General features: G+C 34.0%; 1 protein-coding gene across 2 annotated transcripts in view; it reads right to left on the bottom strand.

Annotated features, from left to right (window-relative positions):
• The window catches only part of SCN1A (sodium voltage-gated channel alpha subunit 1), a 142,805-nt gene that overhangs the window by 15,725 nt on the left and 108,689 nt on the right, over nucleotides 1-18,391 (bottom strand). For both annotated transcript variants that reach the window (XM_056110249.1, XM_056110250.1), the window contains 4 exons: nucleotides 14,777-14,897; nucleotides 11,373-11,527; nucleotides 8,124-8,297; nucleotides 5,038-5,160 (listed from right to left, as the gene is read on the bottom strand). In XM_056110249.1, coding sequence (XP_055966224.1) covers nucleotides 5,038-5,160; nucleotides 8,124-8,297; nucleotides 11,373-11,527; nucleotides 14,777-14,897 — 573 coding nt within the window. The remainder of the gene's footprint in view (nucleotides 1-5,037; nucleotides 5,161-8,123; nucleotides 8,298-11,372; nucleotides 11,528-14,776; nucleotides 14,898-18,391) is intronic.

Here is an 18,391-nt window from a genome sequence, read left to right on the forward strand (position 1 = left end):
CATTCTTTGAGAGTTGAATCACGCTACAATCTGCATTTCCAATTTTAACTTCCCTAGTCTAAACTTTCATGTCAAGCCAACAGTTATAATTATCACATACTAATACAATCTTAAGAGAATTGAGATGTCATTTCCTTTGAAATTCCTTGTGTAATATTTCCACTCCTGAAATCTCTTTTCTTTTCAAATTATTCTTTCATTCAATCATCCTTTGTACCCTCATCTAACTATCAAAATAAATAAAGTGAGTATTTTCTCCTGAATTCATTAATCATAATTTCAGTGCTGAACAAGACCAGAGAAATAACTTGATATTGTGTGGCCATTTAGCATATGGGAAATAAAGCTAAAGTCAGAAATTAGACTAGCAGTAACACCCAAATCTCCTCTGGATTATTCTCCTTAGATTGGTTCCCACTTAACTGGAAAATAACAAATGGCAGATTGTTTGCTTGTTTTTAATTTAAGAAACAAAAATATACTCATGAATTTCCCAAGACCTCGAGTGCCTTAGTCATGGAATAAAATTGAGTACTTTGAATAAATGAATACAAAAGTGGTGAATTTTTTAAAAAAAAGAATGCAATAAAGGTTAGTTTAGTATGTCTTGATCAAAACAAAACTTTCAATGTTATTTTTGGATATGAGACAACAATAAAGACTTTAATACATCAATGAGTTTAGGGTTAGCTAAAAAGCCTGAGATGTTTCCATTGAAATGAGATTAGTTTTGCATTAACTCCTATGGAACTCCTGATGTAAGTAAGCAGTCAGAGGCAGTGATGTTCAGGACATGATTTGCAGTATTTGCTAATCCTTGACCCACTCCCTCAAAGTATTTTTAATTAAACAAAAGTAAAGAATTATATCTTGGAAAACATTCTGCATAATATTGGGGAATTTGTTATACAGAGTTCCATTCATATTTATCATTTCATTAAATTACACAAAGCAGGATGAGAGAGAATATTGCCTTTTCCCAAGAGTTGGTTCAGCACAGAGGGAGACATATTAGCTCTTTGCTGGCTCTAGGGAACTACAGTAATTGGTTCCCATGTGATGAAGGAACTAGACAGAACTGGCCTGAATAAATTGCAAAGCACGCCTGTGGTTTTTAGACTGCCTAAAAAGAGATATCTATGAAAGCAGCTATCTTAATGAATACTAGGGGATTTTTCTTTGCACAAGAGTTTTCCAAGATATCATGAAATAGAATTTTTCTATTCTAGCACAACTGATCCTTAGAGAAACTCTTTATATCTTTGGCTCATTATCAACATTTTATTAAATAAACACTAATTGGGAGATTGAAGTTAAATATGCAAATTAATATGAGGGATTTTTATACATGCAAATATACTTGGGAGTGAATCGTCCTGAACTTCAAATCAATACTACTCATGAATTCTATTGCTTCTTCATACAGGAAAAGAAAATAAATAAAATTTGAAAGTACACAAAGATAAATCATATTTTCAAATACAAAGGCTAATAGAATATTTTAAAATATAATTTATATATTTGTATAATGGGGTTTAATAAACAATTTTTATAAAAAATACATCCCTTTTTTCCAAAATAAGAACTCATGCACAATATTCTTCAAATTCAAGAATAAAGAAAATGAAAAATTATTTATGTTTTCATTGGGATGTCTATGATAAGTAGTTTTCTAAGAGTGACAAATTCTAAGAAATAATGCACTAATTTCTATCTTTATTCACCTGATGTTTCTGAGTTTTTTCTAGGTAAGTTAGTTTGTTCTATAATACAAATAAATGCATGCCTTTACACTATTTTTTTTGTTTGAAACATTGTTCTTACTTAACTTTTCCTTAATATATTTTGCCATTCTATGTTTTGAAAATAATCTCTATAAGCATGTACTTAAGAAAAATTGAGAATGGTCACACAATACCATCTTAAGAAACCTAGAATATTATGTCCCAGAGTGTACTCATACATATCAACAAAGTAAGAGATCGACAGCTTTTATTTTCAAGGCAATTCTTGGTATCCACAGTAACATAGCAAGTGGCAAGGTTTTAATACCTTACAACAATGCCATGAACTTGATCATAAAATTTTTACACAGCCATTCTGCACCTGGGCTCCCACCCTCACCAGTCAGATTACCTTCCCATAAGGGATAAGTCAACACACACATAACTAAATCATATTCAATGAAATAAAGATATCATCAACAGTTGGGGTTCAAATCCACAGAGGATAAATTCACAAAGGTATTCTTTTCAAAAGAAATTTAAGACATGAATATAGGGGACTAGAATGTAAATACTGTATTTTCCTACTGTGGTACAGTAGTACCCTTCCCAATCCCTCCCTCATCCCACTACACAAAGTCACAGTGAAAGGATGAAAGGTAGCAAAAGGGGTAATACAGTACCCATAATTAAGGGCTGAGGGGAGGAACCAGCGCTCCACCCCATCCAAGTTGGAGCAAGATTATCCTATATAAAATAGAAATATATAGTTTGTTATTAGGTAGAAATCTGATATGACAGAACATTTGGTGTTATTTTATTTTTATTTTGTATATGATGTTCTCAGTGTCTGTTTTCCTATCAATTAAGACCTGAGTTCTTTTGAAAAAGAAGGTATTTAAGATTTCCTAGAGTAGGAAATTAAAAATACAAATTTAAATAAGAATTTAATTTTACTCTATATATTCATGACACCAATTCACTCAGTTTAATTTTACAAGCTGAAAAATTTGGACTGGAAATTTGAAATACAATAAATGTTTAAAAGCTGTCAGCCAGAAATGTGCACCAAACATGCAAAACATAAAGTGCAACGTGATGATAACTTAATATTTTCTAATCTCTTACCAAGCAATGTACAACATGCTCTATTTAGTTTTGTTGCATAAAAGCACATGCTTTGAAAAAGGTGACAAAACAAAAACAAAATGAGTGCCTCTTTAGACTTTGGCACAGCTAATATGATTTTATGCTACTAGAAAAATTATTAAATGAGAGTTTCTGAGTATATTTAAATCTCACTTTCTACTTATTATCAATTATTGTCTCCATACTTTACATTATATTTTTTATAAAATCATAAAATTCAAACACAAGAAATGAAACAAGCACTCAGTTTCTTTGTCTTTATAATGCCAACTAGATGCTGAAATGATCACTTTGCTTTGTGTTTAATATGTTGCCATGAGACAAAGAACCATACTAAGGAATCTGATAGTTGAAATGATTAATTCATTTTCTACCAGCATTATCAATTTTATGTTTCTAAAATTCCAAGCTTCCAAAATTAACTTATTTTTATGACATGAAAGAAGATGTGAAATAAATTATTATTAATATAATTATAGCTAGTTTAGTGAAAATAGGAGACCATAACACCAATATTGTAATAGATATGCAGTTTATACATGAGACTGTCTTATCAGTTGAAGTTACGGATTTAATAAACTTTCAAAAGATAAAGTGAGAAATGTTTATAATAACATGATACTTAGCAAGTTTTAGAAAACTTTTCACATGCTTGGCTTTTGTTTTAATAACATATTTTTGAGTAGAATGAATTTAAAAAATCATATTTTTTTCTCCAGAACTGAAATTGTCAGTTTGAAGCATAAGAAAGTTATGTTTTATTTGAAAAATAACCATCACCAGATATCTTAGAGAGAATATTATTTTCTAACAAAACTTTAGTGAAGAAGACCTCTGAGAAAAATAAATAGAACTACTTGCCTTTTATTATGTTGAATTGTTTTTAATGAAAAATATTTGAATACAAATCTTATGCTTCACAAAAGCTGCAATTATAAGTCTTTGATTGAAGGGACTACATAAGGCTATCACCTGTATATAAAATACAATTGAAGGTGTGTAATATGGTGCAGTTTTTATAAACATGACCAAAAGTTAGTTATGAGATAGCAAATGAGCATTGGTTGTTCATAAAAATCACAACTTAGCAGCTTTGTTTTAAAAAGAATTCTATTTTTTAAAAAATGGAACAAATATATGAATGCTTTGTGCTTATAAAAAGGCATTGCTAGGGCTGGAGCGATAGTTCAGAGGGTAGGGCCTTTGCCTTGTAAGCGGCTGACCTGGGTTCAATCCCTAGAACCCCTTATGGTCCCCCAAGCACGGCCAGGAGTAATTCCTGAGTGCTGAGCATAGCTGGGTGTGACCCTCCCCTATAAAAGGCATTGCTAATAAGTCAATAATGACAATTTCTACTTTGTTATGAATCAAATAGTTGAATTCTTTCCTTAAAAGAAAAACATAAAATTTTACATCACTTGGATAGATGATACATGTTATGGTTAATTTGAGTCATCTATGATAATTAGTCAAAATTAAATTTATCTTCATTGTTATGTTTTTCCTTCACTGTCATAAAAATATGCCAATTTGAATACAACATTTAAATGAGTCAATTATTCATATAAATGAAGAATAACGTATGGTTAAAAAGTGAGGTTATTAGCATAACATATTAAAATAACAACTTTTAGAAATATTTAAAATGTAAACAATATTTGTAGTTTAACCTTAAATATATTCCAAATATGAGCTTTGGCATTATATAGACAAAATTTTTAACAACTTGAATTGTTTCCTGTCAATTCATATTTATATGTGGTTGACATTTTCAATAAACTCATTAAAATTATGTTATGTTTAGATAATAAATGATACTTTATACAGAATTATCTTTATTTTATTATTACTTCATTGTAAAACATAGCAATTTAATATGTAATTTCTTCATATATATGCATGTTCGTAATGAAACTCCCAAGATGGATTAAAATATGCAGTTATTTTAAGGATCACAGCACAGATAAATGATAAATCATTTCAAAAGAGGCCTAAATTCTCTTGCATATCACCTACAAGTAAATATGCAACAGAAAAAATATAAAGTAGCAATTCTGCAAGAATTTGCCATTCCCTTTTGCATGCATGGATTTTTTTCATTTTATAATTTAATTTATGGAATTTTGTCTTAGTAAAATTCTTCGGATTCCTTCATGTTCCTTACCCTCATCCCTTCAAATCGTGATAAGGCTCTCAGAGGTCTCAGAGCTCTTAGTGTCCTGAGAGATTTAATGGCACCAAGTTCTGAATAACCCAAGGCATTTGCTGTTAAACTGACCAATGAAACCTGCATAAAAATGATATATACATGTAAATAAATAAAATAAAATAACAAATAATTAAAAGAAATTGTTAGCATTCATTTATAATTACTAGTAAGTACAGTAAATATAGCTTCTGCTAGCAATCATTCAGAAGATAATGGCTGGATATATTTTTAGTAAACCTTTAAAGTTAAAAAATTTCAATTTGTTTCAAAAAGTTAAGATGTTAACTACAAATTCACAGAATTAAAGAACTTGAATGTCGCATACTTTTTAATTGTTTCACTAACTTATTACTAGAGCAATTTTAAAATTACTACAGCAATTTTAAAATACATTAAAAGAAGAAATTTGGTTTAAAAAACACAACATATTTATTTTAGTGTATAATCCTCAATCTAGGGTTGTGCTTATGTCTAGCAATAAATATAAAAACTGATAATATAACCAAAAAAGACGTCTATTTTATTGCTATAAAATTATATGTTGCTACAAAAAGTTGCTATATACAACTAATTTTAATCAGAATACTCAAAACTGATTATACTAAATCTGTTTTAAAGATAACTTTTGATGTATTTCTATTACTAAATTATATTTCTCACTTGTTTCAAGTATATTTTTAGGTAAAATAATGTAATCTCAAAACATGGCACCATGGGGCTTGAACTGGGTTTCAATCCTGACACTGCGTGCTCTCTAGGACCCATCACAAAGTACAGAATCAGCAACAGCCCTTAAACATGGAAAGCATGGAAAGCCAACTGTTCCTTGCCCCAAATTCAAAAATTCCACCATGAAACTTCTTCAACTTTTTCCTATGCTGTGTCACACATTTTGGACCACAGCACTTGGTCCAAAATGACCAATCAACAAATATATTAATTAATTCACCCTATTTATATGAAGTATGTAATGGCCAAGAAATAAAAGTTCATTGGCATCTAATTTTCTATATCAAATCTTCTGAAACTCAATATCCAAGATGTTATAATTCCACTAATTTAAAGGGTTTGAAAAGATAATATAGCGGCTAAGGCACTTATCTTGCCTTCAATGGACACTAGTTGGATCCCTGGCATTGAATTATGCCCCCTGCATTGCCAACAGTAATTCCTAAATATAGAATCAGGAATAACCCCGGATCATTGTTAGGTATGGACTTCCAAAGAAGAAAAATTAAAGTGGATATCCTGGAACATTCAGTTTCAAAAGATTTATATTTCAGAATATTCACTGAAATAGGATTCTTCTGAAACTTTTAAAAATGTTCTATTTTTGAATGCTTTAGTTACTTTGTATTTAAAATATATTTTAATTTATTTCACGTGTATTATAATTGCTCTTATCCTTTTGTAGAGATTGATCCAATGTGAAATAAAATGGAAAATTAAAAGTTGTCACTACTGCAAAACTACAAAATTCTTTATAGAATTATTTTCTAAACTATTTCAGAAATAGTACTTAAGATTAACTTGTGGTAAATAAAATGATTTTCTCCCACTAAAAATTTCAAACATGTAATAGGCATAGTAGAGAAAAGCACAAACTAATTTTCAAAACAGTCAAAAATTAAATTAGACACATTCTTGTGTAAAGTTTTGATGAGTTAAAATATAAAAATACTTGAAATATCAATATTAGAAATATTTTATCTTATACCCATAATGAAGGGCTGGAGTGATAGCACAGTGCATAGGGCGTTTGCCTTGCACGCGCCTTGCACGCGGCTGATCGGGGTTCAGTTCCTCCATTCGTCCTGAAGAGCCTGACAAGCTACTGAGAGTATCCTGCCTGCAGGGCAGAACCTGGCAAGATCCCCATGGTATATTTAATATGCCAAAAATAGTAACAAGTCTCACAATGGAGACGTTACTGGTGCCCGCTCAAGCAAATTGATGAACAATGGGAGGACAGTGCTACAGTGCCACAGTGCTACTGTAATGAAATTAGTTTATTGTGTTTTCTTTCATTTCACTCATTTCATACTAAGATTATTAAACTCTTCAAATAGTTTTTCATGACTCAGCTGAAAATTACTTTTCACAGGAAACCTAATTACTATTGGATTATTTTTATTTGGGCACAAAAATGAAGTCTACAAAGTCTTTGATGTTTTGGACATATTTAAATGAGAAATAATACCAAATGACTAATTTGATACATGATGGTTTAATTCTTGAATACATTCCTTGCTTATAGTATGTGAATATAGTATGTGAAGGGCTATTGTTGCATTATGGGCTCAATGTACTTCACGTTTTCCAGAAAACCTTTTCACTGCATGAAATAGAGTATTCTTTTATAATGTGTACACCTTCTTTATTTTTTTGTGGGGTGGGAGTGGTTGGGCCCTACAAAGCAGTGCTCAAGTTAGTTACTTGTGGTTCAGTGCTCAGGGATCATTTCTGGTGGTATTCGTGGGCCATATGTGGACCAAGGGATTCAAATGGGTCAGATACATGCATACAAGGCAAGAATCTTACCTCACCCTATGCTAACTCTTTGAGTGGAATTGCAATTTATGTAATCTACTCACTGAGTTAGTCTTTTAAAAACTGCATGTACTGAAAAGAACATAAAAATTTGACTAGCTCCAATATCCTAGTTGTCATTTTACAGGATAAAATCCAATTAATTTAGTGGTACACACTCTATCATTTGTGGGTCACGAATTCAAACTCAAGTCTATTTGATTCACTATCTAAAAAATTTAAGAAATATATCCCTTTCACTACTCTCTGTAAAAACTACTGATCTCTCTCCAGCTTTTTAACCACTGTAAATTCCATAATTTCAATACTAAAACAGTAACATAGTCACCTTTCGCTTATAAAACAACACTATCACTCAGAGTACCCATTAGTGTTTTTTTATGTAGTGTGTCCTCTCTACACCACAGTGGTGAAGATTCACTGTTTTATGATAAGTATCTTAATAAGATAAACCACCTTGAATTTAAGATAAAGATATAAAAGATACTTACATCAACAATTAAGAAGTCCAACCAACACCAAGCATTGGTGAAATATGTTTGATAGCCATATGCCACCCATTTTAGAAGCATTTCCAAAATAAAAATGTAAGTAAAAACCTTGTCAGCATATTCCAACATTGTCTTAATTGTCTTTCTCTGATCGATATATATATCTTCAAATGCCTATGAATAAAGGATATATTTAGCTTTCAAAAACATTGCACTTTGGTACCTTTTCAGATTTTCTATGTATTTCCCCATATATATTTATTACATGTATACATATAGACATATAAATCTATTTATATACAATGTACGTGTATCTTACATATACATTATAACATAAATATGATATTCATCTGTTAAAACAATAGGATATAATTAGAGTAACTCTTCCTTGTTCGATTCCTCCGCCCCTCTCGGAGAGCCCGGCAAGCTACCGAGAGTATTCGATATGCCAGACACAGTAACAACCAAGTCTCCAATGGAGACGTTACTGGGCCCGCTCGAGCAAATCGACGATCAACGGGAGGGCCTTTACTTACTTACTTACTTACAATGATTATTTGAGTTAATCAGGGAATGAGCTATATTCTCAACTCACATTATAGGCAGATGAAAAAAGTAAAAGCATAATTATAATTAATTAATTTAATTTATTTAGGCTATAGCGATTGATGTCATATTCTGATGTTTATTTCTTCCTTGTTTCTTATTTTTATACTTATTTCTTCCTTTTGTACTACTATTTATACTTCTGTCTCTTGGCTGTTCTCAGAAGAAAGGTTGAAGAAATAAAAAAAAAATGAGGGTGTATAAGACTGATTAGCACATTCTTCAATTTTATACATAGTTAGGTTTGTTTTTACTTTTCTCCTGTTTTCAAATTTTTTTAATTAAACATTTTTTGGGGTTTTGAGGGCTACCTTCTGCTGTGCTCATGACTTAAATGAATCACTGCTGGTGGGCTCAGGGCACCATATAGGGTAATAGGGATCATACCAGAGCTGGCCATATGCAAGGCAAATGCTGTACTCATTTACTGTCTAGTCATCCCTCCTTTAATTTAATTGATTTTTAAAATATTTATAAGCAGAGAGATGCTATGACAATGATGATAAAAAAAGTTCTCATTTTGATCACAGTATGTTTGGCTACAATATAAACCTTTATCGATATTTTACATCCCATATATATTCTTTTCAGTGGTTAAGACTATTAGTTATTTAGAGGTATGGAGAAAAAAGTTTATTAGAGAAACAGAAAAATAGATATTTCTGTTTATATAAGTTTGTTTAAAAACTAAAAATAGAGCTACACTATAACCAGCAAGTTCACTTTTTAGCATTTATCCTAGGAATACAAAACCATTAATTCATTAAAATATATGCTCATCTATGTTTATTGCAGCACTATTTACAATAATCAAGATCTGGAATTAAGTCAAGTGCCAAACAATAGATGATGAATAGGGAAATGATTATATTATATGTGTAATCTATCTATCTATTGATCTATCTATATGCACAGTGGAGTGATACTCATCTGTAAGGGCTGGGGAAGTGCGGAGGAATTGAATTGGGTGGATCAGATGTGGCAGAAAAACAAGGGAGAAAGTTTTCTTTTAACACTTTGGTGGAGGTTGTAGTATTAAAACGATAAACATTAACACTGTTATAAAGTATGTTACCTCAATAATAATAATAAAATAATAATTCTTTGTAAGAATAGTAAATAATTTTATTTGGTTAGGGAAGCTCAACTCTCATCTATCATTTATCACCTATCCTTACAGTTTAAGTGTTTGATTTGTATCATTGTTCTTATAAACTGCTTTCTCTATCTTCTTCCTTATATTTTTGCAAGTTATTTCCAGAAATTAATTCTGATAAAATAAAAACTTTCATATTAAGAGAAATTAATTCTTCAGTGAATTTCTTAGGTGTGCTAACCAATATTTTTTGTTACCGACCTTCACTATTACCTGAATAGCACAAGAATGGCCCTCCCGTTGTTCATCAATTTTCTCGAGCGGGCCCAGTAACGTCTCCATTGGAGATTTTGTTGTTAGTGTGTTTGGCATATCGAATACGTCACGGGTGGCTTGCCAGGCTCTCCCGTGCGGGCAAGATACTCTTGGTAGCTTGCCGGGCTCTCCGAGAGGGGCGGAGGAATCGAACTCGGGTCGGCCATGTTGGCCGCTTGTAAGGCAAATGCCCTACCGCTGTGCTAATGGGCAGAATTCAAAAGGGAAAGAGAATAGCCCCTAAATTCTTATGAACACTTCTTAAAAGTAAAGTAACACTCAAGAAAAACATCAGAAATTAGACATGCTTTTCTAATTACATAATTTTCATTAACTGCATTATTGTTACTATGCTTATTTTCTTGTTATTCTGTGATTGCTTTATTCTTTGGTTATGTCATAAAAATTAATAAATTAATTAGTAAATGTGTTATAAATGAAAGCATACATGGATAAAATAAGTCGACAAATGCACAAGTACAAATTAAATCATGATTTGAAAAATTACAAGTATGGGAGGGGCATTTAGGATAGAGAAGGGACTACTGTGACAATAATAGTTGTAAAATAATTGTAAGTGATCACTCTGGACAAGAACTGAGTGCTGAAAGTAGGTGAAGGAATGTGCAGTACAATCTTTCAGTATCTGTATTGCAAGCCACAAAGCCCAAAGGAAAAGGAGAAGGAGAGGGAGAAGGAGGAGAGAGAAGAAGAGAGACAGAGAGAGAGAGAGAGAGAGAGAGAGAGAGAGAGAGAGAGAGAGGCAGGATGGGAGGCAGAGAGTAACTGAGGACATTAGTGGTGGGAGAAATGAAATGTACACTAGTAAACCAAAGGGTCTTTGTACATTGTATGACTCAAGCCCAATGACGAAGAACTTTATTTTATTTTTTTCTTTTTGGGTCACACCTGGCAATGCACAGGTGTTACTCCTTGCTCTGCACTCAGGAATTACTCCTGGTGGTGCTCAGGGGACCATATGGGATGCTGGGAATCGAACTTGGGTCGGCCGCTTGCAAGGCAAACGCCCTACCCGCTGTGCTATCGCTCCAGCCACACAAAGAACTTTCTAACTGTGTATCTCATGGTAATTTAATAAAAAAACAAATATATTTAAAAATGGGTTATTAAAATGCTTTGATACAATGTAAATGCATCAGAAAAATAATAAATTATCAGTAATGGATATTTCTAAAACAGTATTAGAGCACTTTTGCTTAATATTTACTCACCAGAGCCCCACTACTAAGGAGAATCATGAAAACAATGAAGGTCTCAAACCAATTATGTTCTACTATTCGGAAACAAGTTCTTCTCAGGTTCCACCATTGCTTTCCTCTCCCTTCTTCCACACTAACTTGACAACATTTGAATCTTCGTACACAGCCTACAAATATAATAATTCAAATATGAGTATATAAAATAACATGAGTTTCCAAAACATCCTCTAGCCTGCTCTAACTTATATAATCATTATTGCCATCTCTATTTTACTAGACCAGTGTCAATATCTAAGAAAGATTTAGTAAAGCATCAACAAATGTAAATTAGCATTATTTTGTGCTATATTATTCAGGGGTATTTAGTTCAAGTCACTCTAAACAATTACTTTAAAATGGAAATTTGTAATAATCAGAAAACTTCCCTTTCCAAGAGAATAAGGAACAGGGATATAGATCTTTTCCAAACTTTCTGGGTTTGTTGTGGGTAGTTATTCTTTTGATGCTCCTAAAAGAGAACTTACAAAATTTAAAAAAATAATAACCTAGTTCTCTAAAATGTGCTATTATGATCTGCTTTGACTTGCTATTATCTTCCTGTTACTGCTTCCACTTTAACAGAAAATTAAAATCAATAGACACCCTGACTCAAAAAACATCAGATGTGCTGATAGAAAAAGGACAAAGGAGAGAAAGGAGAGGAGGAAGGAAGAGGCAAGAAGAATGCTAGTAAAGATTCACCTAATCGTTTAACATGAAAGAAAATAGCATCATTGGATAACGTGTGATTAGTAATCAGGTAAAGTAAGTGAAAATATTTATTACAACTTCAAAGAGAAACAAGATTTTCCTTTCGGGGTGTCGGGGGGGGGGGTCTATTTTCAACAGTATCCATCTGACAGAGCAGGCCTGATTCTTGGATTTTTCCTGGACATGGGGCTCGAACCTGGAAATTCTCTTTTTTTTGGGGGGGTGGAAGGGAGGTCACACAGGGCAATGCACAGGGGTTTTCGTACTCAGGAATTACCCCTGGCGGTATTCAGGGGACCATATGGGATGCTGGGAATCAAAACCTGGGTTGGCCGCACGCAAGGAAAGGCCCGAGCCACTGTGCTATTGCTCCAGCCCCCAAACCTAGCAATTCTGGGAGGCGATGCTTGTAGTATTCAGCCTCAGAGCCTCACATGGACTTTATCGCCCCAGCCCTCTCTCCAGCATTAATAATCTCCTTCTGGAAGAGCCTCACCTCCCTAGAAGAGAGATGCTGCATTATTTATAAATCATTTAATAAATCCAATTAGATCTTGGGAAGTTTGAGTGATGTACATAATTTACATAGCAAAAAAGGGGAAATGATCAGGTTCACGGAAGGAATCACTAACTACAGATAATGAAACTATATTCATTTGGGGGGGGCATACCTTTTATTTATTTATTTATTGTATTTTTTTAATTTTTATTAGTGAGACATCATGAGGTACAGTTGTAGACTTACAAATTTTTGTGCTTGGGTTTCAATTATACAATGACCAAATACCCATCCCTCCACCAGTGCCCATTTCCCACCACCACGGATCCCAGTATCCCTCCCACCTCCCATCCCCCGCACCCCACCCTGCATTCATCTGGGGAATATAAAGTAACAAAATAAGAGACTAACACCCAAGAATGGCCGAGATTAGTACCAGGGATTTTACTCCATGGCTTGGAGGCCAGCCACACATGCTAGAGGAAAAGGGAGCTCAGATAGAGAAGGGAGCACCAAATAAAGGGTGTTGGGAGGATCCTCCCAGGATGGGAGAAGCATGCTGAAAGTAGACTATAGACCAAACATGATTGTCACCCATTGCATCTTTTGAAAACCACAACACCCAATAAGAGAGAGAGAACAAAAGGGAAACTATATTCATTTTTAAAGTTCAAATTCCAAAGGAAATATGACCATGGTACTAGTAGCCATGGGGAATACAAGTACTTAGAACTGATTGCTCAAAGGGTACTAGGCTTCTTAGAGACTAGGCTTAAGTATTGGATATAGAGAGCAGTATTTAATTCTTATTTTATTAATTAAGCATTGGAAAATGTAAATTTTACCCAAAATTAAGTATCCTCAATTCACTTGGTTGTCATAAAGTTACAATGAAATTTGGTTTGTGTTTCTGGTGGTGCTCAGGGGCTACTCCCAGCTCTGTCTCAGTGTCTCTGCAATCCATGTTCAGCAGAACATATAGCCTCAGGGATTGAACTGGGTCTCCTGCATGCAAAGCACTGCACTCAGCCTCTTTGAGCTGTTTCCCTGGCTCCAGGGTGGGTGAGCTGGGGCCCACACCCAACAAATTTACTCCTGGCTCTGTGTTCAGGGATAACTTTTGACAGACGCCAGGGGACTATAAGCAATTTGTCATAGATCAAATCCATGTCAGCCATATGCAAAGCAAGAGCCTTCGTCCTTTTATGTTTCTCTGACTCTACCCAAAGATAATTTTGGGTGAATTCTATGTATGAGAATTTTTTGTTTGTTTGTTTTTGGGTCACACCCGGCGATGCACAGGGGCTAGTCCTGGCTCATGCACTCAGGGATTACTTCGGGCAGTGCTCGGGGGACCACATGGGATGCTGGGAATTGAACTTGGGTCGAACCTGGGTCAGCCACTCACAAGACAAATGCCCCACCCACTGTGCTATCGCTCCAGCCCCAATGTATGAGAATTTTTATGATAGTGCTTAGGATATTAACTTACTGTGAAACTAAAATTTTAAAATATTCCTATTTACCACTAGTTTTGATCCAATAAAATATATTTTTACTTTAATTTTATGAATCCTTCCATACAGTGGAAAGAGAAAACTCAGACATAGAAATAGATTTTAAGTTCTTTTACCAGGGCCACTTAAATTTTTTTAAATTTGTGATTCCTTTTTGTCTGAGAAAACTGTATGCAACAATGAGAATATGAATACACAAAATAGACACACAAATCACTTACTGCTAATAAACCATAAAGAAATGTATTTTAAAATGAAATTTAAAAAATGTATATAATCTCATAGGGGGTTATACTCTAAGGTTTAAGATGCTAGATGTTAGACTGTCGCACTGTAGCACTGTCCTCCCGTTGTTCATTGATTTGCTCAAGCAGGCACCATTGTGAGACTTGTTGTTACTGTTTTTGGCATATCAAATATGCCACAGGGAGCTTTCTAGGCTCTTCCATGTGGGTAGGATACTCTTAGTAGCTTGCTGAACTCTTTGAGAGGGACAGAGGAATCAAACCAGGGTCAGCCGCGTGCAAGGCAAACGCCCTACCCATAATTGAAATAGATATATCAAACAAAATTACTTCCTTTGTAATCAACAGTTTAAAAAATATTGTACTCAACAAACAGGGCATTATCATGAGAATCATTTTTTTTACCTTCAGTGAAACAGGCTTCAGGTTCCAGAGTTTCCTCAGGTTCCACCACGGGTTGTTCTTCTGCAGGTGCACCGATGTCTACTGTGCTGCCTTCGGAAGAGCTACTGCTTTCATTAAGCTTCTGTGCGTGAGACAGGCATAAAAAGCACACCATTTTAATTTTGGAAACTAATAAAGAGCCAATCAAGGCAGACTTGATTATAGTATTATGAGCTGATTTGAGGTTCTGCTTAAAGTAATTTCAAGGTTAAAGCAGATTTGAATTTAAAAAACGGAAATGAAAAGAGGAAATAAGGACATCATTGGATAACTCCTCTCCTTGGCTTTATAATGTAAGTATAAAAATCAGATTACTGTGTTATGAAATTACTAATGGCCATCAGTCACAAGTACTAAGTAAAACACTGCCCTATGAGATAGAGAAGTCCTGCAGGGAGGGGGAAGGTTAGAAAATCAGTCTGTGTTACTGTTCTCATTCATCATATGATGAGACCAGGTTTCAGGCAGCTTAAATAATGCCAATATCACAACTCTTATAAGCGAGAAAGTTAAGATTTTAGACAATTGTTACTGAACCCTAAATTCAAGCTCATTTCTATGTAAGAATCTTGTTTCTAAAACAAAATAATAAACATATTTATGCACCTATAATTCTTTCTCATTTTAAAAGTGAAAATAAGCCATAGGAAAAAGTCAAGATAAAAAAAGAACATTAATCTAACCTTGAAATGAAAGACAAATCACTATACAAAAACCAAAAGGGAGAAATAATAAAATTTTTATTAGCTGAAATAAGCACAAGTTAGAGGAGTTGTAGAGTTGAGCTTGAGTTGAGCTTTATTTAATTTTTGCTAATAGTCATTCTACCAACCTAATTACATACTTGCTATTAAGCAAAGTCATAATAGCAATTTATGGGCAAGCAATAATAAAACCCTTCGGTATAGTATTTAATGTACAGGAAAAACTAAAAGAAAACATACTACATGCAAATATGCAAAACTCTTTTAAGTTTTGAAAAAATTCTGCTTTTGCTTACAAAAGTTTTCACAGATAGTGCCAAACATCAAGCTCTACATATAAGAGAATATATTACTAATATAATTGCTTGCAACCCAGATTTTAGTTTCCATTCTTTATTTTGATTACTAATAAAAAAGAAAAAAGCCAAAAAAATACAATTAATTTTATCTTGTGCCTAATAAATTATACCTTTAAATATCATTTCCCCCATTATAGCTTGCCTGAATGATTATAAGATAAACCAATTACTTTATAATGTATAAAGTTACTTCTTAGTAATTTAATAACCCCAAACAATAGTTCTTCTATTTATTTATTTTTTGTGTGTGTGTGTGTGTGTGTTTTCAGGGAGGACATCTAGTTGCACTCAGAGCTTAGTTTTAGAATCATCTCTCTCATATCTGCGATATACAGAAACATAGCAGTGGAATAATAAATATCCACTGACAATACAATCTGAGAAATAGTCTAGAGGACTAAGTCTGACACAATGGGGAAATGGTGGGGAGTAGCTAGGAGAGATAGTAGATCAAAAGTAGAAGGAAGCGCACACTCTGGTGTAGAGTATGGTGCTAGATGTTCTATGCATAAAACTACCATTAGCAATTTTGTAAACTACATTGCCTAAAATAGTATATTCTTTTAAATTATCATTTTTGGTTTATAACCCAAATGTGTCCCTATGTGTAATTTCTCTTTAATGCATAGTTAGGAAATAACCTACATTTTTTTAATGACCTCCTAAATTTAAATAAAAATTTAGGTCTTTTATTTGAGAGCCTCCTATTCAGGAGGCTGGGAATCCCCATGAACCATCCTGTGACTGACAAGACAGGATGAATCGGAGATGCTGGGAACCTCTAGGGTTACACTTGGCAGGACTAACCTTGGGCTCTTGTGCATTGAAGATCTGTACTCAAGTCCCCTAAACGATCATTCCAGCCCAAAACCTACATTCAGAATGTTTTATATGATTTCAAAATTATAAAATGCTCATTGCAGTCAGTGGAATAAATGCTTTTGGAAAATTCCCAGTCTAGGCAAGAGATTACTTAGATTTTTATAAATAAATAGCAAGGGAAAGAAACATATTAGGGGAATTTTAAAAAATGGTCAAAGGCAATAGAATATGAAAACTGGTCCATAGAAGTACAGGATTATGAAAACTGGTCAATAACAAGAGGCTGGGGAAGAAGGAGTCACTGAGACAATGGTGGAGTGTGAACAGTGATAAAGGATGTGGCATTGGGACTTGTTTTGCTTGAAATTTTATAATTAGCTGTGTTACAAACCATGGTGCCTTTAGTAAAATTTAAATAAATGAAAACTTAAAACAAAACAAAACCTCAAATGGATAGACAATCTTGATGTTAGACCCAAATTTCTAAAATACATTGCTGAAATCCTAGACCAAACTCCCAAACTCCCCTATATATATTTTTTCTGCAGAGGTGTATTCAATGATCCAACTCCATTAGTAAGCAAAGTCAAAACAAATATGAACAAATGAGACTGCTTTAATTAACAATTCTGTTGATCTGACCAAGTGTTAACATCTAAGATAAAGGACTCACAAAAGCAAAGCAAAAAACTCAGGTACTGGAGTGAGAGTACAGTTGATGGGGAGCTTGCTTTGCAAGTGGCTGGCTCAGGTTTAATCCTGGGCACCTCCTATGGTCCCTTTAGTACCACCAGAAAAGATCCTTGAACAAGAAGCAGAGCCAGGAGTAAGCCCTAAGCATCTCTGGGTGTGGCGCCAAAACAAACAGCAACAAAAATAAAACATAGAACTCAAAGGAAAAATACCCAAACATCAACAATAAAATGAACAACCTCATCAAATATGGGGAGAGGAACTGCACACATACTCTCTCTCTCAAAAAAAAAAAAGACACACGGATGACCATCAGGCTTAAGAAAGTGCATCATCAAAAATGATCAAGGAAACACAAATCAATCCATAAAGTACCTCTTTATACCAGTGAAAATGATCTGTATAAAAATTCTGGAAACAGCTAGTGTTGAAGGAGATGTAGTGAATTCACAACTGGGAATGTAAGTTGGTTTAGCCACTATAGAAAAGAGTAAGAAAATTTCTTTAAAAAATTAAAAATAGGGCTGGAGCGATAGCATGGCGGGTAAGGTGTTTGCCTTGCACGCGGCCGACCCGGGTTTGAATCCCAGCATCCTATATAGTCCCCCGAGCACGACCTGAAGTAATTCCTGACCAATGAGTCAGGAGTAACCCCTGAGCACTGCCGGGTGTGACCCAAAAAGAAAAAAAAATAGTAAATGTAGGAATACTAAATGACCCAGTGATTCCATTTCTTGGCATATATCCCAAGAGAAATAAAAACATGAATTCAAGAAATATAAAGGCCTACCTATGTTCATTTTGGTACTATTTGCAATAGTTCAACAACAGATATGTGGATAGAGAAATTGTGGTATATATACAGGATTAAATATTTCTCAGTGATAAGAAAAAGAGCCCCGACCAGGGCTCCAGCAGCCAAAGACCTCCAGGACCAGCCACCACCATGCTGAGACCACTCTCCGCACACATGAAGGTACTGGCAGAGGGACAAAGCC

Source organism: Sorex fumeus, unplaced genomic scaffold (genome assembly GCF_029834395.1).
Source record: "Sorex fumeus unplaced genomic scaffold, SorFum_2.1 ptg000009l, whole genome shotgun sequence".
Classification (NCBI taxonomy): Eukaryota; Metazoa; Chordata; class Mammalia; order Eulipotyphla; family Soricidae; genus Sorex; species Sorex fumeus.